Source organism: Agelaius tricolor, unplaced genomic scaffold (assembly GCF_023055355.1).
Source record: "Agelaius tricolor isolate 1412-34295 unplaced genomic scaffold, bAgeTri1.0.p SCAF_36, whole genome shotgun sequence".
Classification (NCBI taxonomy): Eukaryota; Metazoa; Chordata; class Aves; order Passeriformes; family Icteridae; genus Agelaius; species Agelaius tricolor.
This window is the reverse complement of record NW_027269296.1, coordinates 1,632,618-1,659,732: the sequence shown is the minus strand read 5'-3', so window position 1 is coordinate 1,659,732 and position 27,115 is coordinate 1,632,618. Positions and strand designations below refer to the sequence as shown.

The window sequence follows — 27,115 nt, the reverse complement described above, 5'->3', positions numbered from 1 at the left end:
ATTCAGGTCGAACGACAACCAAGAGTCTTTATTCCAAGAGTCCCTTAGGGTGGTTGCAGACATACAGACACACGTACATATTTACACTCTTACACACCTCACAGAGTTTGAACCAATAAATTAAAACAAAAAGAGGGCGAGGGGGATTTCTGTGGTTTTTTTTTCCTTTCCTTTTTTTTTTTTTCCTTTTTCTGTCGTGTAAGAAACAACTCCCCAAGGCGAGGCTGGGGGAGCCAGCTGGAGGATGGCAAACAGAAGCCAACAGGGACACAACCCCGGCCCAGAAGCTGCAGAGTGACAGTGGGAGTGTGCTCAGCTCACACTCTGGCCTCGATGCATTCCAGCTGGACCATCTCGTCCAGCCGGCAGCCCTCGGCTTGGGCACAGTGGCTCAGGTGGGCACTTGGGCTCTGGGCACCTCTTGCTCGGGGGGTTTGGGGGCAGCCTGCTGCAGTCTGGCACTGGGGGGACTCGCACTCGTCCGAGGTAAGGTCGGGCACGTCGTCAGACTGGCTGTCCGAGCTCTCCAGGTCGCTGCGGATGCTCTCGGGCTGGGCCAGGGTGATGTCCCACGTCTGGCTGCCAATGCAGTCCTTCTGCTCACAGCTTTGGTGTTTGCACGTCTGCTCCTGCTTGTCATCCTCCTCCTCCTCCTCCTCCTCCTCCTCCTCCTCGTTCTCTGCCATCTGGGTGTGGACGTGCAGGGAGTCCTCTGTGCTGCTGCCGCTGGTCAGCTGGTAGTGACTGGGTTTGGCTTCAATGTCCACCTGGATCTCCATGTTATTGCACTCCCTGCAGGGACAACCACCACCCTCATGTCACTGGGCTCAACTGGGAGGATCACACCCCCCCAAACAGGAGCAAGATGCTGCTCATCACCCCACTGCTCTCCTTGAACCTCCCAACAGAGCCAAGATCATCCCAAAGCTGAGCCAAGGAAAGCTCCAGAATCCCCTCAAACTGCCAGAACAGCCCCTGAGGGTGCTGGGCTGCAGATCCCCTCCCCACACATGGAGGCTGCTCCCAAACTGTCCCAGCCCTCCTCCTGTGCTAGAAGGATGGATCCCTGTGCAAACACAGCCATCCCACCACCCACAGAGCCTGCATTTTTCCAGGACAGCCTCCACCAACGCTCTCCCCAGCACTCCAGGTCCTCCTACCTGTCCTGGGGGTTGTAGGAGCTGATGATGGAACCAGCCATGGCTCGGGTGCTGGCGTTGTCACTGATGGCCCCCAAACTGACCGAGTCTTTGGGGAAAATCTCCTTCTGCACATCTGCCTGGACTTCCAGCCTGCAGGAAAGAAGAGGGTTCCTCAGAAATGCTTTAGGGGCACCAACCCATCCCTGCTCCTCACGGGAAAGCAAGAAACCCATCCCTGCTCCTCAAGGGAAAGCAAGAATCCCCGTGAGCTGGCCCAGGTCAGTGTGACAGCAGTTTAAGCCCAGTGGCTGCTCTCATTGAGGCTCATTTTTGGCTGCATTTAGGCAGATCCATTCTGTTTTCCATGACGAAGGTAAGGCCGTGTTTACATCCATGACTCACACGATTCCTGCTCAGAGCTGATTTCCATGGATCTCACAGAGCTGTGATTACATCCTGGCTGCCACATCAACACGTGGCTCTAATTACCCAGCAAACTGACTCACAGGCAAGTTAGGAGGAAAACTGTGGTGTAACCTCCTGACTTGGAGAGCCATGATCCTGCCTGCAGAACAGGAAGCATCAAAGCCTCCAGGCTGGGATAACAGGGCTGGAATAGCTTTAAGCAGGGCAGGCAGGAGCTCTGTGCTGTTCCAAATTCAGCTGAAGCATCAGCTCTGTGGTCTCAAGGAGCTCAGGAGGGATCTGTCCTCCTTGCAAGGACTAGAAACAGAATCATGGAATGGTTTGGGTTTGGAAAGGACTTTAAAGATCATCCAGTTCCAACCCCCACATACAGGAACAATTTCTCCTAACCAGACTGCTCAGAGCCCCATCCAACCTGGTCTTGGAATATCTCCAAGGATGGGGACCCCACAACCTCTCTGGGCAATCTGTGCCAGTGTCTCCCCACCCTGACTGGCTCTGGGTTCCAGATCATCCTAAGTGATCTCCTAGACCTGGTTATTCTACAGCAGACCCAGACAAAACACCACGACACAACCCCTAGATCCAAGCAGCTTCACTCACACTCCTGGAAAACTCCCCAAAACAAACCCACTATCCACTATCAAACACACTTTCCACTATCCCAGGGTGCTCCAAGCCCCATCCAAACTGTCCTTGGACACTTCCAGGGATCCAGGGGCAGCCCCAGCTTCTCTGGGCACCCTGTGCCAGGGCCTTGCCACCCTCACAGGGGAGAATTTCTTCCTCACATATGATCTAAATTTTTTCTCTTTCAGTTTAAAGCCATTCCTCTTGTCCTATAACTATCTTCCTTTGCAATTAGTTGTTCTCCAACTTTTTACTAAGACTCTTTAAGCACTGGAAGGCCACATTGAGGCCTGCCCTTATGGACATGGCTGCTTTCAAACCTCCAGGAACTCTGCTGGGGGGGATTACTCCAGAAAGAAATGTGTCTAACCCTCCCATGGAATGGAAATAAATAAAGAAAAGAGGTTAAAAAAAATTACAACTTTCCATATCCAATGAAGAATTTATCCATGATTTTTAACCTCCATTTATCATTTATCCAAAAATCATTTACCCACCATTTTTAAGCCGAGCCTGAGGGAGCTCTGTAGGCTCAGTGAAGTGAGCCAACACCCACACAGCCCTTGGGGAGCCCTCTGCTCTCCCCAGAGCCCACTTACCTGCTGTACTTCCCCTTGCTCCCCGAGAGGACGCCCCCGCTCAGGGTGCCCCCGGACAGGGCAGCAAAGCTGGCGGTCTCGCTGTAGTTGCCCTGGATGACACTGAGCCCGTCCGTGGGGCTGCCACTGGTGCTCAGCACACTGGTCAGCCCCTCAATGCTGCTCTCTCCAATGCTGGGGTTCTTCAGGGCTCTCCAGGCATCGGCCACTGCGGGGAAGGAGAGCACAGAGAGGGTTGGAATTGGCAGTGGGAGCGCTCGGGTGTGATGTCTCAGATTTGGGAGACATCAGGACCTCAAAGCATTTGATTACAAGAGGCAACAACAAGAGCATTTTGCTTCACCCCCTTCCCATCACCAGTTATTACCTGTGATGGGTCCATCATCTTCATCAAACTCGATTTTCACCCCCTTTCCATTGGCTGTGCTGACCCCGCAGCCGCCACCCCGGCACAGCGAGATGGGCACGACCCCATAGACGTAGGCCAGCATGATGGGGACCCCAATTCCTGCAGAGGAGGATGAGCTGGGTTAAGAGGAGCTTAAAGATGTGTTGGGCAGACAGAAAAGATTTTTTAGGGACTCTCTCAGTCGTGTTTTTGTTGCTTTTAAAGGCTCCAATTCACAATTATGCAGACAGAGAGTGGAGGAGCACTGTGGGCTGAGTGGGGGAACCCCAAGAGCACTGAACCCCCAAGGCATCAGCCACCAAAGCATGACAGGAGACAGCTCTGTGTGACAAAGGGACTCCAGGATGGGCTGTGGTGGTGCAGACAAGCCCTGTGCTGGCTGTGGGCCAGCCTGAGCACACCAGGATGTGAGACAGCACTGTGCCCAAAGCCACAGAGAGCCACACTCTGCACATTGTCCTTTGGCCACCCCCATGGCACAGGGCTGGGCCACCCACTTGTCTCAGTGGCTGCTGGGCCAGCAGAAGGGACAGGGCTGAGCCCACTTACCAACACTGACAGCAGCAATGACTGGGGAGGCAATGACAGACAGGGTGACCCCACCAGTGATGGCCAAGTTCCTCTTGTGCTTGGAGGTTTTCTTCCCCTCATACCTGCTGTGGATCTGGTGGAAGAAAATGCACCAGGTGAGAACAGCAGAGTCCCAGAGGACATTAAGAAGTGATTTTACAGCTCTGCCAGCTGCATGAGCCCTTGAAGAGCCTCATTTTGAGCACAGATCTCCTCACAGAGCAGACCTGGCAGGAGGGTCTGTGTTGAAGAAAAAGCAGCAACAACGAGTACAGGGCTGATGGGCTCAAAAGGGACCCCCTGGGTGCTCCTGGGTCGAGGCAGAGGCACAAAAGAAATGCAAAATGCGCCAGGACTATCAGCCACCACCTTCCCCCTGCCCACACAAAGCCCAGGAGATAAGAGAAGCTTTAGAAAAGAAAACTGAATTCGGGTCCTATGAGAAGATCCACCCTTCCTATCAGCTCTAAATTTCTGGTCAGCACAGAGAACACCCCAAACCCTTCTGCCCCCCACACTCACCTTCCTCCCCACGTACACAGGGATGCCAATGACCATGGCAGGGATGGCAATGCCAGCAATGAGGGAAATGCCCACAGGAGCTCCAATCAACGTGCCCAGCTGCCAGAGAATCTTCTTTTTACGACTCCATGGCTTTTTGCCCCAGAATGTACAGCCAGAGGGGCTTCATGGAAGGGAAAAAAATGACATGAGCACTCCAGCAATTCCTGCAAGCTCCTGAGACACCCAAGGTCAACTTGCACGTGAATAAAACCCAACATTTAGGAAGCAGGTAGACAACACAAATAAGTTTTCTGTCTTTTCTATCTCCAAAACTTAGGAAGGAGGTAGAGAACACAAATAAGTTTTCTGGTTTTTTTACCCCAAAACTTAGGAAGGAGGTAGACAACACAAATAAGTTTTCTGTCTTTTTTATCCCAAAACTTAGGAAGGAGGTAGACAACACAAATAAGTTTTCTGTCTTTTTTATCCCAAAACTTAGGAAGGAGGTAGACAACACAAATAAGTTTTCTGTTTTTTTTATCCCAAAAGGTGATTATCACACTATTGGGTCCATGTTTAATAGTCAGTACTATTAAGAGTGCTATTGGTACTATTAAGAGTACTTGGTAGTATTAAGTACCAAGAGCTCCCAAAGGTAATTGTATCAGGAGCTTTGTTTGGTGTGGGAAGAGCATCCGAGTGCTATAAAATGGGACCAGAGTTCATCTCTTTGGGTCAGAAACAATACCACTTGGCTGAAGCAGGAGGGTGAGAGTCCAGCAGGGGCAGTGAACTCCTCCACAGAGGCTGGGAGAGGCACGTGCTGGTGCTCACCTGAGGTAATGCAGGTCTGAGATCTCCTTCATGCAGAGCCAGCAGAACTCGCAGCCGCACACGGCGCACGTCATGTGGTTGCAGCTGCCATCGTTCATCTTGATGATGTAAGCGCTGCAGCGCGGGCACGGCTTGATGTCATCAGCTGAGGGGAGGAAACAGGGGATCCAGGTGGTATCGCTGCTCTCAGAGTCAGCAATCAGCCAGGGCATTCCCATCAAGGACTGCAATCTTTATTTGCTCCGTAGCAGAACACCTCTGCTGCTCGCAGGGGGTGGTGTGTCTTCAATTTATCTCAGAGAAGATAATTCTGATGTGGCAGACCCCACCAACAGCAGGGACTGGGAGCAACAGCCACTTTTAAAAGCTTCCTTCTAATCTTGAACGGGATGTACTCCAGAATTCATGCTTAAACACAGGGAACAAGTCCTACCTGCCCAGCACAAGGAGCCATTATTGAATTGCTCCATGCAGGTGATTCATGGGCCAAGAACAACACAACAGCTGGGAGAACAGGCACTGGAGAAACCCCAGACCTGGCCTTTAGGGGAGCAGGGGCTGCAGCCACACACAGCTGCAGAGGCTGCCCAGGCCCCAGCCTGCTGCTGGCAGAGCAGGATAAGGGGTTTTCATCCCTTCCTTAATTCAGGCATCATCTGATCGTGGTTATGCAATGGCTGTGCCGTGGTTCAGGGCTCTGCTGGCCCCTGCAAAGCTCAGCAAGATGAAATCCAGCTGTGAGCCCAGCTCACACCTTATTAATCACCAGACTGGATCCAGCACGGCAGGGTGGGGAGAAACCACTGTCTCAAAAACCTCCCTTCCCATGGCTAAGTGCCCTTCCTGGCAGGGATCTCTTTAACAGCATAGAAAAACTGGGTTTTTCTGCTGGCTGGGGCAGTATCTATGCTGTCCATTCTTAGGGTTCTCTAAATTTGGGCATGTTGGACCTCAGCACACCACTAAGCCACCTCAGAACCACCCACGACAGCTCCACACTGGGTGAATTAATATTTAAACTCCTCACACAGAAGGAAAACCAGGGTATTTTGTTTGGGGGTAGGGCAGAGCTTTAACAAATGGCCTCACTGCCCACTTCCAGAGTAAATACAGTTATTTTTAAGGAACACAAACTCAGCAGACACAGCAGCTCCAACCAGGCAGTGGAGGAGTTCTGTGGGTTGGCATTTTTTTGGTAGCTGCCATTACCAAGACCTAACAGTGCACAGAGCAGAGCTCCCCACACTCAGCTGGCCATGAATGCTGCTCTTCACCACCAGGCAACTTTGAAGCTGCAACAGTAAAAACGTGACTGCTTGTTCAGGGTTTAGATCAGCAAAAAAGCAAGAACATCCAAGATCAAAGGAGCCACAAGCAGAGCCGTGACACAAAAGGACCCAAAGCACATCATCACCTACTGATCTATTTGCTGCTGCTGGAAGAGATCAGATGTGTTCTAACACACAGGAGGAGGGGAAATGACTCTGAGTTTCACAGCTGCTGGAGAACTTCGAGGGGAGGAGGTTTGCACAGTGGTGCTGCTTCCTCATCACACACACACACACACACAAGAGCCAAGCAGCCAAAAAATCAGGGTGTGACTCTTGCAGGGCAAGGAACTGGAGCCTAGTGGGTCTCTCTGAACTTGGGATATTGTAAGAGCCAAAATGAGGGATGTGGGTTCTTCAAAATGCAGTTTATTCCATCCAAGAGGTTCCAGCAGTCCAGGGTGGTGGGTGACAGAACTGTGCCCACAGCTGTCAGCTCCAGCTGCAGGCAGGCCTGGAGACCCTTTGGTTTTGGTTACAATGCATTATGTACTTTTCTTTTGGTTACAAATGCATTCTATACTTTTTTTTAGGTTACAAATGCATTATATACTTTCTTTTAGGTTACAATGCATTATATATTTTTCTTTTGGTTACAAATGCATTATTTACTTTTTTTTAGGTTACAAATGCATTCTATACTTTTCTTTTGGTTACAAATGCATTATATACTTTCTTTTAGGTTACAATGCATTATGTATTTTTCTTTTGGTTACAAATGCATTATTTACTTTTTTTTAGGTTACAAATGCATTATATACTTTTTTTTAGGTTACAAATGCATTATATACTTTTCTTTTGGTTACAAATGCATTATTTACTTTTTTTTAGGTTACAAATGCATTCTATACTTTTCTTTTGGTTACAAATGCATTATTTACTTTTCTTTGCTGAGCATCTCAATATGGCAGAACCAATCTATACCTTAACTTTTATCTACAGCCTATCATAACCACTATAATTACCATATTCATGTTACTGATCTCCAATCACTAAAAGTTAGCACATTACAGTTTAAGCTAGAAGTTGTTTTTTGGTTTTCTTGCAGTGGAAAATTCTGAGACCTTTTTTCTACTTGCAACATTGGCAGGCTTGTTTGCCTGTGCTCTCTTTCTGCTTAGTAAAAATATATTTTTGTTTTGAGGTGGGTTTATCCTTTGCTCTAAGTCATAAGAACCCCTTCTGACTAACACACCCTTTGCCTCCTTGGTTTATCCACTAAGACTGGCTCAGCAACTCTTTTCTTCTACATCAAAACTTGCTTTTATTCCTATTCCTTCTCCAGATTCCACATTCAAAAATCTTTCTGCCAACCACACACACCTGAGAGAGACTTTCTTGTCAAACTTTCACCCTTCCCAAGAGGATATTCTATGAAAAAAGGGCGAATCCATACCTGGCCCGGACTCCTGGCCGTAGCTGAGGCCCGAGGTGTGCTTGGTGCGTACGCGCAGGGTCTGTGCCCGCTGCTGCCGGGCCATGTCACACGTTTGGTTGGGGTGCCAGATCTGCTTGCAGTGGTAGCAGAACTCTGTCTGGCAGCCCTCCCTCTCACAGGTCAGCTTGGGGCAGCTGGCACAGCCGTAGGCGATCACTGCGTACCTGCGGGCAGGAAGCGAAACACAGAGTTCCCAAGTGAGAGTTGCTTTTATAAAGTCACCAAGTGAGAGTCGCTTTTATAAAGTTACCAAAGGAGAGTTGCTTTCATAAAGTCACCAAGTGAGAGCTGCTTTTATAAAGTTACCAAACGAGAGTTGCTTTTATAAAGTCACCAAGTGAGAGCTGCTTTTATAAAGTCACCAAGTGAGAGTTGCTTTTATAAAGTTCCCAAGTGAGAGCTGCTTTTATAAAGTTCCCAAGCGAGGGTTCCTTCATTCACACCCAGAGCCACCAGCCCACCTCGTTCCTGGTCATCAGCCTCCACACCAGACACATTCCTGGGCTCTGCAGGGCCTGGAATTAAGCAGTGCTAATTGGGTTACCCAGGGCAGGGACCTTTCATGCAGGCAGCTTGAGATGCTGAGTTGTTCTCTCCTCAGTAACTGCTGGCAGTTCTCACTGGCAGCTCACACAGGGCAGATTTGTCTGGCCCAGTGTGCCCAGCTAACTCCTTGCTGTTTCCTCCCAGCTGCTCTTTCCAGGCATCCCTCATTTCCTTAGGACAGATCTATGGACGGCCCAGAGGAGTCCAGGAAAGCTGAGCTTGTCCTGGGCACTTCTATCAACTGAATGATCCTAAAAAAGTGGAATAACAGATCCAGAATAACAGTTCCATATGTAGCTAGGTCAACAAGCGAGCTCCTCAGAGCTTCCTTTTCCAAAGAGTGGTGAAGAACAATGCCCTGCTTTTGGAACAAGCCAAAACTGGAGTGAAATAACCAACTGTGCAAGACAGAGAGGCCAAGCTCAACCAGCTCATTGTGACAGCAGCGTGACACGCCCAGAAGGAAGTGTCCTGTGTACACAGAAGCCTAAGCAGCATCACCAAGATTGCTGCAGAAATCTGACTGACAGGCACCGAGGATGAGGCTGTTTCCATTGGCAGGGGCTGACATGAGCAATTGCAGAAGCGCCTTCCCAGTCCTGCAACACCCATATGGCAAAAAGGGTATTTTTGTTAGTGGTCAGAGGAGAATAACTCCTATTTAAGGTTTCATATTTAGAGCTTGTGTGGCTCGAGTTGTATTTTGCCTCTTCTTCTCCGAGGCAGCAGCGTGAGAACCACTGAATGTGTCATACCACAATGATTCATATCCCGTGGGAGTTTGAGCAACTTCATCCTGCCAGGCTACGACAGCATCGCCAGAGAAACAACATCTGAGGGCTGCCAGGCACGACTGCAGCTCTACCTGTGCATCCACACACCTGCACCTGAGCCCAGCAGCAGGGGAGGTGGGACAACTCCAGCCCTGGAAGTGTCCTAGCCCATGACTGGATGAATTTTAAGGTCCATTCCACCCCAAACCACTCTGTTCCTGTATGATCATTCTGTGATGGAAATGACCCAGGGGGTTGGGAGGGATGAGTTTGATTCCTGTGCACCTTGTCTAAGGAATATCCCACTAAATTTCCTCACCCTGCCACTACCCCCTGGCCTGCCCTTGGCAATTAATTCAGCCCATGACTGGATGAATTTTAAGGTCCCTTCCAACCCAAACCACTCTGTTCCTATATGATAATTCTGTGATGGAAATGACCCAGGGGGTTGGGAGGGATGAATTTGATTCCTGTGCATCTTGTCTAAGGAATACCTCACTAAATTTCCTCACCCTGCCACTACCCCCTGGCCTGCCCTTGGCAAAACAGAAAGGAAAAGCTTCATTTGCCCAGCTGTGTTGTGACACTGCTATTTCAAACCAGAACAGCAGCCTAGGAGAGCTCAGTGTAATATATTAAGCACACTCTAAATTAACTCCTCACTCAAAATGTTGGGTTTTTTTAAACACTCAAGAAATTTAAATCATCAGCATTTATATTTTATTGCTGGAGCTGAAATGATAAATACCATGCACAAGCCCACAGCTGTGGGGAAAGAAGCTCCAGGACTGTCTAGTGGGGATGGAAATAACATATCTCCACGTCAAGGTCAACCAGAAAGTGGGTTTTGAAGTGAAATGCTGAGGAACAGTCATGGCAGGATTCTCCTCTCCCACTGACCTCTGCCATATTGCTGGCTTAAATGACCATTTTTAGGCTCAATCCCTTCAGGTAAGAAGAGAAACTGAGTTCTCCTGCCTGAGTTTCCCCCACAAAGCAACGTGAGTGTTTTTCTGAGACCCCAGGAATGGCGCAGCTCCATTTCCAGCCCCCTCCTTGGATGGCCACGAGTCTCCTCTGTCCCTCCTCCTGCCCATTCACGGATCTCAGCCCACACACCTCCGTTTTCTTTAAAGGTTCTGTTTTTCTCCCAAGCTTTTGGGAAGGCTGCAGTGTGACAAACACTAGACAGCGATACCACCTGATTGTAGCAAAGGGGGGAGAAAAAAACCCAACAAAAACCAGAGCTGCAAACACAGAAAATGATTTGTTTTGCGATTGATGGCGCATCAATTGACCAGCGTTTCCATGGCAACACGCACCGGTGTTGTGTTGCCCTCCTCCTCCTCCTCCTCCTCCCGGGCAGCACAGCCAGGCTCTTTCATTTAGGAAATGCTGTGGGATGCAGGAGGAAGGCACAGGATGTTTTTAGGGTCCTGTCACAGCCCTGCAGCCCCTTGATGCTGCCACCTCGGTGGGGGTGACCAGAGAACGCCACCCCAGCCCTTGTGGGGTGGCTCGGTGGCATTGGAAATGATACAACTTTTAGCATTTTTTGTTGTAATTTCACTCAGGGGTTTTGTTGGCCTTCGCCCAGAGGGAGGGGAATTGAAGTTTCTCTTCAAAAGGCCGGGTGAGGCCTCATGAGCTGAACATCAACAGATTGGGAGGAGCCAGGAGAAACAGAGGAAGTGAAGGGACATCAACAAACATCACCCCCTGGTGAGGCTGGAGACACCTGGTCTGGGGAAAGATCGGTAAGAGAACCGAAGAATGAGGACAGAATTAGCATCGAAGGGATCAATAGCCAATAGGAGATGGAATCATTTTGGAATTTAAGACCAACAGTGAATTTCTTTGGGGTTTTTAGTGTATAAATATGTGAAAAGCCTGGTAAAGAACCAGGTGGGGTGAGGGGATTTTTCACTGCACAAGCCAGGCATGTGTGGATGAGATGATTTCTGCTGCACATCCTGGCCAGAATAAAGGAAGGCCTTGATTCTCTGACCCTGAAAGAGTTTCAGTTCGTGGTGACAGTGGTGGGTGCCAGACATCACCGTGCCGTGCCCCCAGCCCTACACTCCGTACTACTCCGGCACTACTACAGCGGGGAAAGCCCGCTGTAAATAATTCATACCCTGATTTTACATAAGCACAGCCACACAAGCTCTGCTGGGAAGAATGAATAGGGTGATTAATTCCTCTCCCTGCCGGAGGGCTGATTCCAACAGCCTTTGTTCGAGCGCTACAGACACACCAGCAGCGCTGGTCCACTAGAGCTGTCTCCAACATCTCCAACAGCCCCGGGGTCGCTTCTTGCTCTTCTGGGCAGCTGCGAGGAGGATGCCAGCATGTCACCCGGCCCATCCTGCTCCCCGAGGAGCCAGGGAGGAGGCTCTAGCTCAGAGAAAGAGCCGTGCGTGGCACCAGCCTGCCCAAACCCCCCCAGAGGAAGGGATCACAGAGGCAACGCCCTCCGGGCCGTGCTGGAGCTGGCTCCTTCCAACCAGCCAGCCCGGGTGACGCCGCTGTTTGTACACCTTATCCTGGGCACAGATAACATCACAACAGTCAGGGAGCTGAGATTCGGTGAGCAGGAACCGGATTTTCTCTAGCCGGTTAGCAGCAGAGGCATTCCCCCCGTGGCTGCTCTATCTCCCTGATCTTATCCCCAGCGCTGCTGAAACGTCGAGATCTTGCACTTGATTTGGCTTCAGAAAGGAGCAAAGGTGTTGTTTGCTGTTAACTTCACCCTCTGAAGGAACAAGCCCTCATACAGGATGCTCGAGAGGCCGTGAAATGGGTAACCTGAGCCAGGTTCACTGATTTGCATAGGATGCCTATTACAAGGCTCTGATTAAATCTTCACAATCCTCCCACCAACTTTTCCATTCCGACTACTAGGTCAGACTTTCCTTTCATGTTCTTACTACCCAAAATTGCCATCCAAGCTGAGTCGTAGCTCAACTTCACAGCACTTCTCTTAAGTTCCCCGACCAAGCCCTTTTCCAGGCAGCTTTGGATCACGCCCAAAACAGAAACCTACCAGAGTTCGTTTAAAAGAAAAGGGAAGAGAAAATGAAAGCAACACGTTCGTAACTACACAGTCATCAGGCTTGGCTGGGCTGACTTCTGGACAGACAGACGTTTCCTCACTTGGGAAATGGACAGTGAGTCAACATCACTCCTCTCTGCTGTGTATTGTTGTCCTCATTGGGAAAAAGTGACTGGTTACTGTTCCTTCTTCCCCACTACTGGGGGCTGCAGCCTTGTCCCCATGCACTGTCCCCAGGACCGGCAGAGAAACGCACAGCTGGGAAAGTCCACACTTAACCATTAGTGCAGGAGAGAAGGTTTCTGTTCTATTAGGGAAGCGATGGCTCTGCTAAAACCCCCTTCAAGTCATATCACTCCTACCCAATCTGTGTTTTCACAACCCCCAAGGTCAAATCCTGCAGCTCTTGCGAGATAATGGGGATAGATGGAATTTTGGTACCCAAGGCCTCTCAGCTGTCCTGAACAGACTGCAGATAAGGAAAGAACGCCTGCAGCGAGGGCTCTTCATGGGACACAGCAGGACCAGTCGTGTATCATCAGCAGCACCCTGCTGAGGGTGAGCCACCGCTCTCGGTGCTGTCCTGGGACCCACGGGGGCACGGGCAGGACAGTGAATCCCAGCGCCATCCCAGCCGGGATGCCATCCGCAGGACCTGCTGGGGATAGGCAGCGGGTTCTGCTTCACCCAGCTATCCCAGCATCCCAGCACGTGTTGGGGACAGGCAGCATCCCTCCAGGGCAGGGTCTACCTTCCCAACACACCCCAGGACAGACAGACGGGGCAGCACCCTAAGGAGACAGCAGGTTTCCCCTGCCAAGCTGTCCCACGATGGAAAGGACACGCTGTGCCAGGATAGGGAGGACAGGAGGACAGAGCCCTAGGGGACAGCGGTTCCCCACTCCCCAAGCTGTCCCAGGACGGAGAGACAAGCAGGTCCCCCTCTGCCCGGGCTGTCCCAGCACGGAGCGGCATCACCCCACGGCCACCGCTCGTTGCCCGCATCACTCACCCGCAGTCGGGGGCCGGACACCAGCGGCAGTCGGGGTCGGCGGCGAGGCAGCGGCGCAGCATGAACTCCTCGTACTTGGCGACGAGGTGCGGGGAGTCGCGGAGCAGGCGGCGGATGTCGGCGGGGTTGAGGCGCTCGCTGCACTCGGGGCAGCAGATGTTGACGCGGGACTCGGTGATCTCGATGCGCAGGTACTGCCGCAGGCAGGCCCCGCACGACCGGTGCGGGCACGACAGCAGCCGCGGCGCGTTCTCCGCCGGCTGCCGCACCAGGCACAGCGGGCACTCCAGCTCCTCCTCGCCCTCAGGGACCACCGGAGCCTCCTCGGGGGGCGGCGGCGGCGGCGGCGGCGGTGGCGGCGGCGGAGGGGCCGGCGGGGCGGCGGGGGGCGGCGGCGGAGCGGCCGGGGGCGGCTCGGCCTTGGCGCGGCGGCGGCCGCCCGCGGCGGAGGCGGCGGCGGCGGAGAAGACGCTCTGGAAGGAGAGGCGGCGGCGGCGGCCGGGCTTGGGGCACTTGGCGGCGGCCGAGTGGATGGATGAGGAGCGCGGCGATTCGGAGTCCCGCTCGGAGCCCATGGCGGCGAGGTTAGCCCGGCGGTGTCACCGGCGGCGGGGTCCGAGGTGGAGGCAGCGGATCAGTGCGGGGGCTCCGGGCGCCGCGTCCCGCCGGGCGCTGCCTCGGCCGCGCTGTAACGAGATCGGCGCCGGGGCCGGGTGAGCGCGGCCCCGCCTCGTCCCGCCCCGCACCGGGCGCGGCCGCCGCCGCCGCCATTTCGGTTGTGGGCACCGCCCCCAGGCAGTCCCGGAGCCTGCGGTGCCCGAAAGTGGCTCTGAAGCGTCTGAGTGAGGTAGAGCTGAGCCTCCGCTCTGCTTCTGGGTTCCCCTCAGTGTCCCCCGCCCCTCAGCGCCATTGCGCCCCTCAGTCCCCGGCTCCCCTCAGTCCCTGCTCCCCTCAGCGCCATTGCGCCCCTCAGTCCCCGGCTCCCCTCAGCCCCTGCTCCCCTCAGCCCCTGGCTCCCCTCAGCGCCCGACTCCCCTCAGCTTCCCGGTTCCATCAGCACCCCCTGCTCCCCTCAGTGCCCCCATGTCCCCTAAACACCCCTGTCTCCCTTCCATTTCCCCTCAGCGCCCTTGGCTCCTCTCAACACCCGGCTCCCCTCAGCCCCTGGGTCCCCTCAGCGCTCCCGTTTTCCCCTCAGCGCCCCGATTCCCTCAATGTTTGGGAATATTTGGGTAACACTCTCAGGCACGTGGTGGCATTCATGGGGTCCTGCATAAGGCCAGGAGTTGGACTCAATGTTCCTGATAGGTCCCTTCTGTCTCGGCTTATTCTATGATTCTCCCTTCAGCTTTACATCTCAACATCCCTCACTCAGTACTGCCATGGCTGCCTCACCTAGGGCCTGGAACAGGGGGAATCTGGTTGGATTGTGCAGAAAAAAAAAAAAAAAAAAGGTTTCTATTTAAAAAGAATCCTGGGGCAGTTTGCTTTTTAACATCTCTTGTTGTTGAGGGGTGTCTATAACCTCAGGAGCCTCCTCTAAATCCATCCATCCCAGTGAAGCACCTTGTCCCCTGCTGTGTGTCCCTCCTTGATAAGGTTTCTGAAGATCACGGAAAAGATTTACTCAGCTGGGAACTCCTCCCCGAGTGCCAGGTTTAGAGGCACTGAAACTACAACCCACATTCTCACTGCACTCATGCAGAAAGTTAAAAGCCTTCGTTTCCTTCCAGGGTTCCCCTGTGCCCAGAGGGGTCTGCCAGCCTCACATCCCATCCAAAGGCAGATAAACTAACAGGAAGGATGCTGCTTCTTATTATGCAGGGGAGATGAAGCAGAAAGATCTGCTGTGTCTACGAAGAGCCTCTCAAATCAGCACAGAAGGAGCTGCCTTGCCTTAGACTGTCAGCTCTGACTGGACAGACTGTGGTTATTCATGTGACAAGTGTGGCTCCATCACTGTCTCCCAGCTATCACCATTCCTGAAATCATCTCCCTCAGCAAAGCCTGTTTGCATGATTATGATTAGCAGGATCCTTCCAAGAACTGGGATGGGAACAAGGAACCAGGATTTCGGTGCTGGTGCTGCTGGATTGCTGTAGGCAAAGACCCCAGATCTGCCGGCACAGTGAGGATAATGATGACACTTCCCTGTCTGATGGGTGAATGAAGGCACAGAAGGAGTAAATCACCTGCACAAATGAAGCTTCCTCCCGTCCTAAATGCCCTGCAGCAATCCTGCTTTTCCCTGTGCTCCTTCTCCATTAATTCTGTGCCTGCCCTACACCCTCCCTTGCTGCTTATCCCAAGATGTCTGCTACACCCAAGTCCTTCCCCAGAGATTGCATTCCCCAGACATTTGTCAGCCCTTCACATTCCTGCCACAGCACACAGGGCTTTGGACCAGCTGGAAGTTCTGGACCACACTTAGGTTTGGCCTCAGAGTGGTAAATTCCTGCCTGGGATCAAAAAACCCTGTTTATTAGCAAGTTAATTTGGCAAGGGCCAAACAGCTCTGCTCCAAGAGAAGCAGGGATGCTTCCAGGGTGTCTGTGGAGCACATTTTCCCTGAGCAGTGAGTTGCTGAGCTGTGGTCCTTGGGCAGGCATGAAGATTTCCCTGATACTTTGTGGTGTGGAGCTCCTAGAGGAAAAGGACCCTTTTCCTTGGGAAAAGAGAGCTAGATGAAGAAGGGAGAGATGTTACAGTGGTGTAAAACGAGATTATATTGAAATTAACTACTCCTGTCTTGAGACAAGCCAGGTACGAGGCATTTTCAAATGGCTGTCGCTGCCCATCTGTAGCAGAGACTGTCTTGCTTTGATGATTTCACTAGAAAAATCACACTCTTGACTGAAATAGAGAAACCTGAACAGGACTTGTGTGGGATGGATCTCCCAGACAGCGCTGTGCCAGCTCAGCCCTACGTCCTCTGCAGCGCAGAAGCAGACTCGAACTAATTGTGGGAAGGTTTCAGCTCAAGAGCTAATGTGAGACAGGCCTGAATTACCAGTAGTGCAGACATAAGAGAGACAGGGAGCAAAACCATCTGGAGCTCCTGGGAAAGGATGGGCTGATGGGGCAGAAATGACTCTTCACTGCCTTATATGAGGAATCACAATACCAGCAAGGCTGGGGGAGGCCAGGGTAAATCCGAGTGACTTCAGAGCCATCTTCCCTCCTCCCAAGCTGTGCACGGCTCTTGCCAGTGGTTATGCATTTGAGGGAACTCAGTGCATTTATGGAGCTCTGAGATACAGATTTCCAACTGTCCGGACCCCACTGTGGTCCCAGCTACTTAAAAACAAGTTCTCCATGGCAGAGATGTTTCTCCATGGCAGAGATGTTTCTCCATGGCATGTTTCCACAGCCTTTGCCAGGAGCAAAGGCTCCTGCTCAGCGTGTTCCCGACGAGCAGTTTGAACCCGGTAGTTTGTTTTGATTCAAAAAAATCCCAAAAAACAACCAACAAAACCACGCCAAGACAAACAGCCAGGAACTGGAGGCAGAGGGCAGGAAAGCAAGCTGCCAGGGAGGAAAGAGGCTGATTGGGAAGTCACCGGATTGGGAGTGAGATCAGATCAGCCCCTCCCCGGAGCTGCGGGGAAGCTGCCACCAAGCCTGACCGTTAAACTGGGGGATATTTGAAAAGATAAACCCAAACCAAACAAACAAAAAAAAGACACAGAAGGCGGGGGCGTGGCGGGGGGGGATTCAAACGCTGCAGCGAATCGTTCTGCAAATCCCAGCTCCAATAGGCAAATTTGCTTTTGCTTACGCTGGCAGAAAGCTGGAAGATTGCTGACTTCCGACCCCGCTGGATTTGGCACAGGCGGCTTTTAAAGCTGCCTGAAAGCGCTGCGTCCCCCAGGAAGGCTTCCAGGGAGAAGGCTTTGTCCAGACACCGGTTGGAGCCACCCCACACTGCCCAGTGCCGTTCCCAGCCTGGATGGAGCCACGGGGGGAGGCTGAGCTGGGCTGGATCTGCTTTTGGGACGTATTTCTCTTTCTCCTCGTCACCCACAGCCCAAAAACCCCCTGCAAAGCAGAGCGACAGCTCTGTCACTGTCGAGGAGGAAGCGCCTCTGGTGATGTAATGAAAATTCCCCTTGGTAATTCAGAGAGTGAAAGCAGAGGCTGAGCTGCTGGGAAGGGATTGTGAAAGTCAGACTGCATGGAGGAACCGGGGTGTGCCTGGCCAGGAATATCGCTGTGGCAGGAGGCACGTCCGTTTGTGTTTGCAGCTGATACAATTGAAATTCCAGCTCCTACCACATCCCTCTTGCCCACCTTTCCCCCCTTCCTGCTGACCCAAATATCACAGGTATGGGAAATACCTGCCTGGTGCTCTCCTCCCTGGCGTGCAGGACACAGGGGGTGTTGAAACATCTGTTTCAGGACACACAAAGATCCAATCTGCCTTAAACCTCTGGAATGCAGGCACTGAGGTATGGAACCCCTCCCTAGCACTGCCTCTTTTCTCTGGAAGTCCCTGGGTCTCCTCAGGGTTTCTCCCACTTTTCCCAGGCAGGGATTGGGGCTTATTCAAGGGGGACAGGCTGCATTGCAGAGTTTAGAGAAAACCCAGCTTGTGTTGCTGCTTGCTGATGAAATGCAGGAAGGAGGGGAGCAGCTTTACACCAGCAATTCTTCCTCATTTTTGCACAGGGAGGCTCGAGAATGACTCAGCTCTGATTTTACTGGGCAGGCTGAGACCTTTGGCTCTATTCAGGTGGGACAGCCAGGGCTGTTAAAGTGATCCAGGTGCATCAGGATGCCAAAATGCAGATGGCAGTTTCAGGGGTCTCTCTGCTGAGGACCCACCACGGGCCCCACCTGAGATGTGCTGCACTCACAGCATCTGGAGGAAGATGAGAGGCACAGACAGATTTAAGTAGCACAGAAGTAATTTTAAACCTCTCAGAAGTGCACTGAGAGGTGCCCCCCAGCTCCCTGCCCTGGAGAGTTGTGCCAGGGGCACGTGGGCTTCCCTGCTCCTCTTTTAGGGGTCCCAGCTCCAGGGCAGGGATGTCAATCTCGGCTTGCCCGAGGCATTTGGCGAGGTTTAACCCCGAGAGCCCGGAGCTCTGCACTAGGAACACTGAATGTTCACGGGGAGCAGCTGTGATTGCAAGAACTGAAGCTCATTGGGGTCATTTTCTGGCAGGGCCCCGGGGAAGCAGTGGCTCATAATGACATGCACTGTGATCGTTTGTCAGATGGAGATGTCATTAACGGCCACTCATGTCTCTCCAGGGAAGACACCCGTGGCTGGGGAGAGCTCTCCCCAGTGTGCACATCTCTGCCTCTCTCCACTTAGTTCGTGTTCTGTTTGCCTCTCCTGGTCCCCTGAGATGTGTTCAGGGAAGGAAGGAGATGATTGTGCTTGACTCCTCTTTTCTCTGCTGGACTTAACAAGGATTGACATTCTTTTAAATGAAGAGGAAGAGGCAGGAGATGAGAGCCTTGGGATCAGAAATGCAAGGCTCTTCCAAGAGGATTTGTTCTGGTTTAGTCTGTGGTTACACCTCCTCTCCCCTCCATCTCCCCATCCCACTCTGCTCCCTCCTAACACCCACACAGCAATCTTCCACTCCCTGCTGTGACTTTCTGGGGAAGAGGCTGTCATGTGAAATCCTGGGAGAGAGAGAGAGAGAGAGTTACCACATGGAGCTCTCAGAAAGCATCACAAGAGGCCCTGCAGAGCAGGCCGGCAGCCGGAGGAGCGCTGAGCTCCCCCTCCCCGAAATCCTGGGCGCTCCTCTCACGGCTGGGAGCTGGGGGGAGCGGGGAATCGTCTTGGAAGCTTGGGAGCCGCCTACACACATGGCAAGTCTTGTCAGCAGCTGATAAAAGAGGTGGGAGGTGGGGAGATTTCGAGGGGGAAGGATGTGGAGGCTCTGGTGCCCACATAGCTCCCCCGTCCTGTCTCCTGCAGGGCTCCCACAGCTGGGACGGCCACGGGCTTGGCCCCGTTGGTGACACACGTGCAGTGAGGAGAGACCCCAAAAAGGGACTCGGATGTACTTCAGCAATGACGCAGAGGTAGGGACCATTAAGCAATTACTTATAATAGTAATCTGACATGCTTTTCCCCTCCACAAAAAGCAGCATTTCCTTTTGTAATAAAAGCACAGGCTGTTCTGTGTTCTTTATTCACCTCCACGCTCACTGAACAGCTTTGGGGATAGAAGTGACAATGATCCCCGCTCTCAAGTCACTCTCACCACTGACCTGCTACCCTTAATGATGGGGGATTTATAACTGAGAAGGTTTAGCGCTGTAGGGTGCTGCCATCAAGATAGGGCTGGCCAGATCCCTATGGCAGGAGGAAGGAGCCAGACTCCCTCCTCACCTGAGTCATTGAATAGACAATTAAGTGTTGGTGTTGGCGTAAACACAGGCAAATTAGTCACTGGAGAAAACCTCAGTGCCTGTGATGGCTGGCTGTGGTTAGAAGGTGGTGGTGACAAACACCTGTGACAGCAGAAGGCCAAGAGGCATGGAGATGGCATGGCATGGCATGGCATGCTCCTGGCTCTGGAGTATCTCCCTGATGCCAGCTGCTTTGTGGGATGCTCAGCATCTTGCAGGACACGAGCAAACCTGGCCACAGCAGAAGCAGCAAGATCAAAGTGAAATCTTCAGAAGGAGCACCCATGGAGAGCTAAGGCAGAGTTTGTCCTGCCCTTCAGAGAGCAGATGCACAAGGCAGAGCTCTGGCACGGGCTTGGATTTCTGCAAGGAGAACAGAGTGAGGCACTGGCCTGGTTTCCAGGAAAGGAGAACAGTGTGTCACAGAGGAGGCATTGAAAAGACCTGAGGCTTCTGCCTCAGCTTTCGGTCTTACTCCTGCAGACACGTGGGTGCTGGGAAGTTCAAAAGGCTGAACTGAGGCTGTGCTGCAGCTGGCACAGGACATGAAGCTGTGGGCTCCTCCTGCAGAGCTGCTGGAGCAGAGACCACAGAGGGTGTCCCCGTGTCTGCTGGAGATCCCTGCTCAGCTCATCAGTCCCTGCAGTGCTGACCTTTGCAGTGGGACTGTGGAATCCAAGATGGGCAGGAAGGCTCGGTACAAGGCACCATCTCCAGTGCCTGGAGCCCTCCAAAGACACTGGCAGCCCTTCAGCAACATCTCAAAACCTCACAGGATCTCTGACTTCCTCTCCAGCTGGTGCATCCCACAGCACAGGTAGGGCTGGGCACACCACACGTTTCCTCCAGCTGACCCACCCATTTCCTATTTTCTGCAGACATGACAACTAGTGAGTTAATCCTGCAGGCCATAAACTAAGCTGTATTAGCAGACACCATCTGTCCTTTTTCATTTGCTGATGCACGACCTATTTTGCTGTGTAGTGGAGCAGGCACTGCAGTTTTGGGGCTTGCATGTTGCAGTGTCCCTATTGCCAGGGCATAATCCACTGCTCACAGGGACCTGCTGGTGGGAGAAAGCTCCAGTGACCTGAGCACCACTGGGACCTGCTGCCATGGGCAGGTGGTGGATGAAGCCTGTCCCTGTGGCTGCCTGGCCTCCAAGGAGGTTTGGGCTTCAATCCCACAAAGCACCTGGAAAGGGAAAGGTCTCAGCAGAAGCTCCAAGGACAAGAGCACAAACTGCCCTCAGCAGGGTCTTCTGAAGCCCCTTCAGCAATGGCCACATCCACATTCCCTCACTTGTCAGGAGGTTGTGGAGAGACCTGAATTCTCATCCCAAAGTGGGGTTTATGGGAACAGGCTCAGCACTCCAGCCACTCTGCTCTGGCCTGGAGTAATTCCTGTGCTTTACAGAGCTGAGCAATGGCAATCACACCAGGACAGGGAAAGACAGGAAGAGAACTCTTCCTTTATCCCACTGGTCATGCCTTGGAGCAGTGTGGTGACCCTTGTCTGGGTACAGAAGTACAGACATTGTGAAAGGTCATAAAACCATCAGGATTTTCCAAGCCAGTTATTCTTTGACTTTACCAGCTCTTGAGGCAATTCCAAAGGTTAGTCCCTTGTCAAAAGAAGCCTCCTCAATTTACCAACTTTCAGTTTAACTCAGCGCTGGTGGCAGGAATTTTCCCTGAGTTCTGAAACAAAAAGCCAGGAAATTCTGTGGATGTGTGCTAAGGAGTCAGGAGGGAGCTGAGAGGAGGGCTGGGTGCTAACACACTCATCTGTTCCTCAGAGCCAGCATGATCAGTGGTCACTGACCTCTGGACTCCCAAAATCAGCCAGAGAATTTTCAGCTTCCTGCCTCACTGCACAAAAGCAGAAGAGAGAGTGGAAGGAATTATTCAGACTGGCCTTAGCCAGACCACTCCTCTCTGATTTAGCTCAGTTGCATTATTTGGGTTTTCCAAAGGACTCCCAAGCTCCTGGCTGGGATGTGGCCCAAACCCACCCCCTTCTGTGCCATCAGTGTCCTCTGAGTATCCAGCACTGCCAGAAAGCTGGCCTGGAATCATTCCCCTTTCCTGCTAGTCCAGCTCTTTTCTCTTAGAAACTGGCCTAAGCTCTGAACCCTGGGGTTTCCCACCCTGAAATCTGTGGTAACTCCTGCACAGTCTCACTGCCTGCAGAGCTGTTTGACCCTCAGCTTCCAGCAGCAGCAAGCCCTGCTGCCTCCTTCCTGCCTTCCCTAAGCTTTGCCCAGTGTTCCTTTGTGCTACAGACACTGCATCAGGTGTGAAATAATGTTCCACAACATGCCCTGGTGCTCCTGCAAGCTCTGCCTCCCCATGCTGCACTGGGAAAAGGAGAGCTGGTGTCAGGATCTCTGTGACTGGGTGCAGTACACCAGTTTGGGGTGTAAATCCCCACTGTGTGAGGCTGATCCCAACTTTTCTTCTGTCTCTCTCTGAGCTTTGGGAGGAGGACTGGCTCAAGAATTGTATTGATCTCAGTCCAGGAACAAACATTTCCCTTCCACAGGCCACAGCCTCCCTCTCCTGTGTGTCATGTGAGGAAGAGGAGCAGGGAAGGGCAGTGCTTTGCCAAGACTAGAACGTACCCAAAACTGTGACTGCTGCCTGGAGGTGGGAAGAGGGAGAAAGAGCCCATGTGGTCAGCCTGGAAAGGGCAGTTCCTGCTGAGAACTGCCTGGGGAACAGTCCCACTTTCATAACCAGCAACAGCTGTGAAAAGGGGAAAGAACAGCGATTCTGGACCCTGCCAGCAGCACCTCTTGCCTGCAGCCGGGCTGGGGGAGCAGAGAGAGCTCCCAGCACAGCCCTCTGGCCCCACAGCAAGGAAAACTTTTGTCATTTTCCAGAGGGCTGAGCCAGCATTAACCGGGTGGGGAATGTGTGAGCCTCTCACTCTGAACATGTGCTTGCTCAGGGTTCCCTTGTCTCAGCTGAGATCTTTCCCTTGGCTGCCAGGCCCCTGTCCCCAGCTCAGCCCAGGGCTGTTCCCCCTGTGCTGTGTTCTCTGCAGCACAACAAGGTGGGCAAAGGGAGAGGGGAGCTGTAGTTTGTCCTTCATTCCTGGGCTGGCATGGGAAGGCAAATGGGGTTTGTTCTGTTGGGTTTTGCTGCTGACCCACACCTTCCTTGATGCAGTGACCACAAGCCCATTCTCTCTAACTTGAAGCACAAACCACCTTTACCACAACCAGGAAATTCCTCTTCTCCCTCAGCCCTTTACCACCATGAGAAACACTCATCCCTCACTGGGGCTTGTCATCTGTGGGCTGTCTTAACCAGTGTTGGAGCAAACTGCCCCCTGTGCTGCCTCAGGCTGGGCTGTGCACAGCAGAAAATTGAGTAGGAGGTTTCTGGGGCAATCAGTGTGCACTGAGACCTCAAATGCTTCTCTGAAATCAGGCCCTGCTGTTGCTCCAGAGCATCCTTCTAACAGGGAGGCAGCAGCCTCTCATCTGCCCAGCCCTGCCATCCCTTTTCCCCTGAGCACCAGGAAAAGTCCAGTGCCTGACACTGAAACAGCAGCAGCTGCCAAGAGCCTCTCAGCTACCACTGAGTTACAGAATCCCTCCCTGCAGGCTCTCAGGAGGAGCTGTCAGCAAAAACAGCCCTATTTAACCAAAGCAGAGACAGCCTGGCTTTACATGGCCTCCCTCTGCCTTTCCCTGCTCCTCTGGAATTGGGCATTTTTTGGGAAAAGCCTCTCAGGGCAGCACCAGCTCTTGTGCTTTCCCCTGGATGTGAAGCTCAGCTCAGCAGCATGCAGGAGTTCACACAGTTCTGGGTGCTGCTCCAGCTCTTCCCTCTCCCTTCCATGGATCTCCTGCAGGATCCACAGCCCAGCACCCAGGGGTGCTCCCCATCCCCAGGACGGTGCCCTCAGCATGGGATGAGCAGTGAAATCACAGCTGGAAAATCTGGCAGAGGACATGGAGCAGAGCCCTGTCCCCAGGCTGAGGACCAAGAATGCCTCTTTCCCATCCAACAAGCCAAGGCTCTGAGCCCTGCCAAACCCCAGTGTTTGTTCCTGCCTTTGGCAAGCAAGGGATGGCAACAAAAGCATGTGCGAGGCAGAAGGAGTTCAGTGAAGGAGGGAAGTGGGTTTGTCTTGGGTCTCTGTGACCTTTTCTGGTTTGGAAAGAACAGAGATGTGCAGAGATGCTCACAATGCACAGCAAGGCTGTTTCCACTGCCCCAGCAGCAAACAAACCTCGTGGCCTCCTTCAGTCACAAGGAATTGGAGCCCAGAGCCACAGCCCAGCCTTTGGCTGCCGGGGTGGAACCAGGAATCCAGCTCCTGGGAGTTGGTGCCTTTGCCTGTTTGCAAGGAAAATTTATGTGCAGCCATGGAACCTCACTATGTGCCTTGTCCTCCAGCCCTGGTTCTCTGGGATACAGCTCCTGCTGTGGGATGGGAACAATTTTTCTTCAGCTGGCAGCAGCTGAGCCAAGTTGTTTTGGAGTCCATGGACTGGGAGTTGTGTCAGCAGTGCCCTTGGCCATGAGGATCCCATTGACTCTCACCTCTCTCCTTGGAGAAGCAGGCACAGAGAAGGAGCTGTTGGGGCAGGGCCAAGAGAAGGGCTGAGACTGAATGACTCCAGTGATTTCTCCGTGTGCTTCCAGCCCTTACAGCTCAACCTCAGAGAGAAAAAGTGGTGCTGGCAGGAGGAAAGAAGAGGAGTGGGGTTCTGTGCAGGTAAATCAGGAATGCACCTCCATCCTTCAACAGCTGAGAGTCAGGAGCAGGTTTATAGCAAAGATAGAAAAGCTGATTTGGCCAACGGGATAATATTTCTGTTGGGAACCAGAGAACTATTGATTACTCAAGTAACCTCAACTATTTAACAAACAGCTATCTCAGCAGAAAGAAATTTCAGCCTGGCTTTAGGGAGAGGATCAAGGGGTCTCCAGGGTGGCCAGGCAGCCAGTGGGAATGTGCATTCCCACTCTCCTTGACTCTCCTTGCTGCACTGCTGCCCTGCCTGCTCCCAGTGGCACCAGATAAGGAGTGAAAACAAACACCAGGTAGGTGCCTGTGAGTGCCCCTGACAAAGGAAGGGGAAAATGTTCACTGCAGTGGAGTCGTGGCCAAGAGAGCCCGTGAAATAGGCAGGATTAAAATGTCTCACAGGACCTGGCTCAGCTCCCAGGGCCTTCTCTGGACACTGGCACAAAGGCAGCTCCTCCTGATGCTCCAGGTCTCTGCAGAGGCTCACAGGTCCATAGCACTTTTCCCAGGAGGGAGCACGAGTTCCCAGTTAATGTATTTCTGTATTTTTGTGTGCCTGGCAGTGACAGTCTGTGGCGGGGGCTGAACACACAGGTGACAGAGCACGGCTGTGGGGACAGGGTCACACCAAGGCACCGGGAGCATGTCAGAGCCTCAGCTGCTGCAGCTGATGTGCAGATGCCAGGCTTTGTAATATTCACATGATCATCCCTTTTGCAGTGTAGGCAAGTATGGGGGAAAGCAAAGAGAGCCAGCTGAGCCACGGAGAAGGTCAAGGACTAGGAGGGGGTGACTTGGCCTTTCTGTTTGTGAGAGGCCCTGGTGCCGTTCCTGCACTGAATTTTGAATAACCTTGAAAAAAATCAAGTTGGAACATGACTTTGAAGCAGTCTTGCTGCTGGTCATGCAGAACCACAACCTGGGGAATGAAACTGCAGAAGAACAGCAGTGTTAACTCCTCCCTGCACCCTTCCCAAGCTGGCCCTGGGAGCCCAGCTCAGGCTGTGCCCAGTGAGGTCCCCGTTGGGGCACAGGGGCCCATGCAGAGCTGGCTCCCTCCCAGCACAGCTGCCCTGGGCAGAGCTGAGGGCTGGCACAGAGCAGCTGATGGGCCCTCCCCTCCCTGCCTGCCCATGCCAGAGGCTTGGAATGCAGCTGGCCCTGCAGCCACCTGGGTGACAGCACTGCCTGTCACCCTCCCAGCATGGGGCTCCCACCCCTTGCTCCCAGAGAAGCCCCACAGAGCAGCACAAGCTGTTGCTGTTGGCACTTTCCATCCCACAAGCAGCAGTGTGGTCCCAGTAGAGCCAGCATGTGTGCCTTGGTGGGGAGGGACTGTGCCTCACACAGCAATTGCTTCCCCAGTTAAAGCATATTTGTGCTTCTTGTTGCAGTTACACTCTCAAGCACTCCTGGCTGCATTTCTCCATGGTCCCACTGGGTCACAGCCCCCAGCCATTTAAATGCCTCGGAAAATGCATTGGTTCAACAAAATGGTCGTGACAGGAGCATTGGCCTCTCCCTGTTCTTGGGTTTCAAGCAAGGTTTCTACTTTGTGCCTCTTCCATCTCCACCCCCATACTGGTTTCTGACACCCACAGGGGTCACCAACACTGGGTTTTTGACCCCAGCTGTGTTTTCCTCAGTCAGGTACACACTGAGAATCCTGACAGGCCAGAATCAGCTCAGCACAGATGAGTGGGGTGCTCACAAACTCATTTTCTACTTTGCTAAGGCTGTGTAACCTAAGTGTAGGTGTAGAGTCCCTACACCCCACTGCTGTGGGATCCCACAAGCAGCAGGGAACCAGCCCAACTCTTGGATTTAGAAAAAGATGGAATTCCCCCCAGGAGCACGGGCCAGCACAGCACACAGGTACTGCTGGGCAGAGGTGACTGTCACCCTCACTCCCTCTGCTAACAAAACAGATCCTGTTATGCAACCCTTGTGCTAAAAGGCAACACGACACCCAGAGAGGCTTCAAGGACTTTGTTGTTTTGCCTCCCAGGTCTGCAATCCCCAGGATCCACATGCAGAGAGCTGCTGGCAGTACCCGTGCACCTGGCTGCCTTCCCCAGAACTATTGCACAGGCAGGGGAAGTGCTGAGCCTGCTGGGGATGTGCAGTTTAGGATTCCCACCACAAACGCGCTGCTGGGCTCGGTCCCAGTGCACCAGCTCTGCTCACAGCCTCCTCTTAGATGCAGCTCAGGGGATGGAGTCTCAAACTTCTGATGAATTTCATCAATGATCCGTGCTGTAATCCCCAGGGAGAACTCTGCTCCCCTTCTCCAGCCAGGGACCAGGGCTGCTCTCCAGCCCCTTTATCCTGTTCTGGAAGTGCAGGTACTCCTGGCTGTTCCCAGTGCCACACACGCTGCTGTCCTGGGGGGAAGCATCTGCACCAGTTTCTGCAGCAGCCAGCTGGGCTCTGACCTGCTCTCCCTGTCCCACAGCCAAGCCCTGCTGTGCCAGGCCCTTGGGGCATTGTATAACATTCCCGTGCCCTGGAGCCACCCCCCAGCACCACATCCCCCCGAGAGATGCCGAGGCAGGCGCTGATCCCACAGCAGAGCCCCCCCTGCCCCCGGGCATCCCTTACCTGTCCCCGGAGCCCACTCCGGTGCCGCGCTCTCCCCTCCGCAGTCTCCCCGCTCTCCCTTTCCCACTCCCCTTCCCTCTGCGCCACCTCCCCGCGTGATGTCAGC

General features: G+C 53.0%; 1 protein-coding gene across 1 annotated transcript; it reads right to left on the bottom strand.

The window, feature by feature from the left end:
- Position 1: 1 nt before the first annotated feature.
- RNF19B (ring finger protein 19B) lies at positions 2-27,115 on the bottom strand. The gene is made up of 10 exons (XM_071453569.1): positions 27,010-27,115; positions 13,267-13,952; positions 7,839-8,044; positions 5,115-5,259; positions 4,299-4,461; positions 3,756-3,870; positions 3,165-3,305; positions 2,798-3,005; positions 1,161-1,292; positions 2-792 (listed from the first exon to the last, which is right to left on the bottom strand). The coding sequence occupies exons 2-10, from the start codon at positions 13,839-13,841 to the stop codon at positions 318-320; spliced, it is 2,160 nt and encodes a 719-aa protein (XP_071309670.1). The 5' UTR covers positions 13,842-13,952; positions 27,010-27,115; the 3' UTR covers positions 2-317.

Bases quoted from the DNA above. Each gene is read 5' to 3' on its own strand.
- RNF19B (XM_071453569.1), bottom strand. From the start codon at position 13,841: ATGGGCTCCGAGCGGGACTCCGAATCGCCGCGCTCCTCATCCATCCAC. The intron at 8,045-13,266 runs GTGAGTGATGCG...TCCTGCCCGCAG, and splicing joins TGTCCGGCCCCCGACTGCGG to GTACGCAGTGATCGCCTACG. The intron at 4,462-5,114 runs GTGAGCACCAGC...CCTTCCATGAAG, and splicing joins TCAGACCTGCATTACCTCAG to CCCCTCTGGCTGTACATTCT.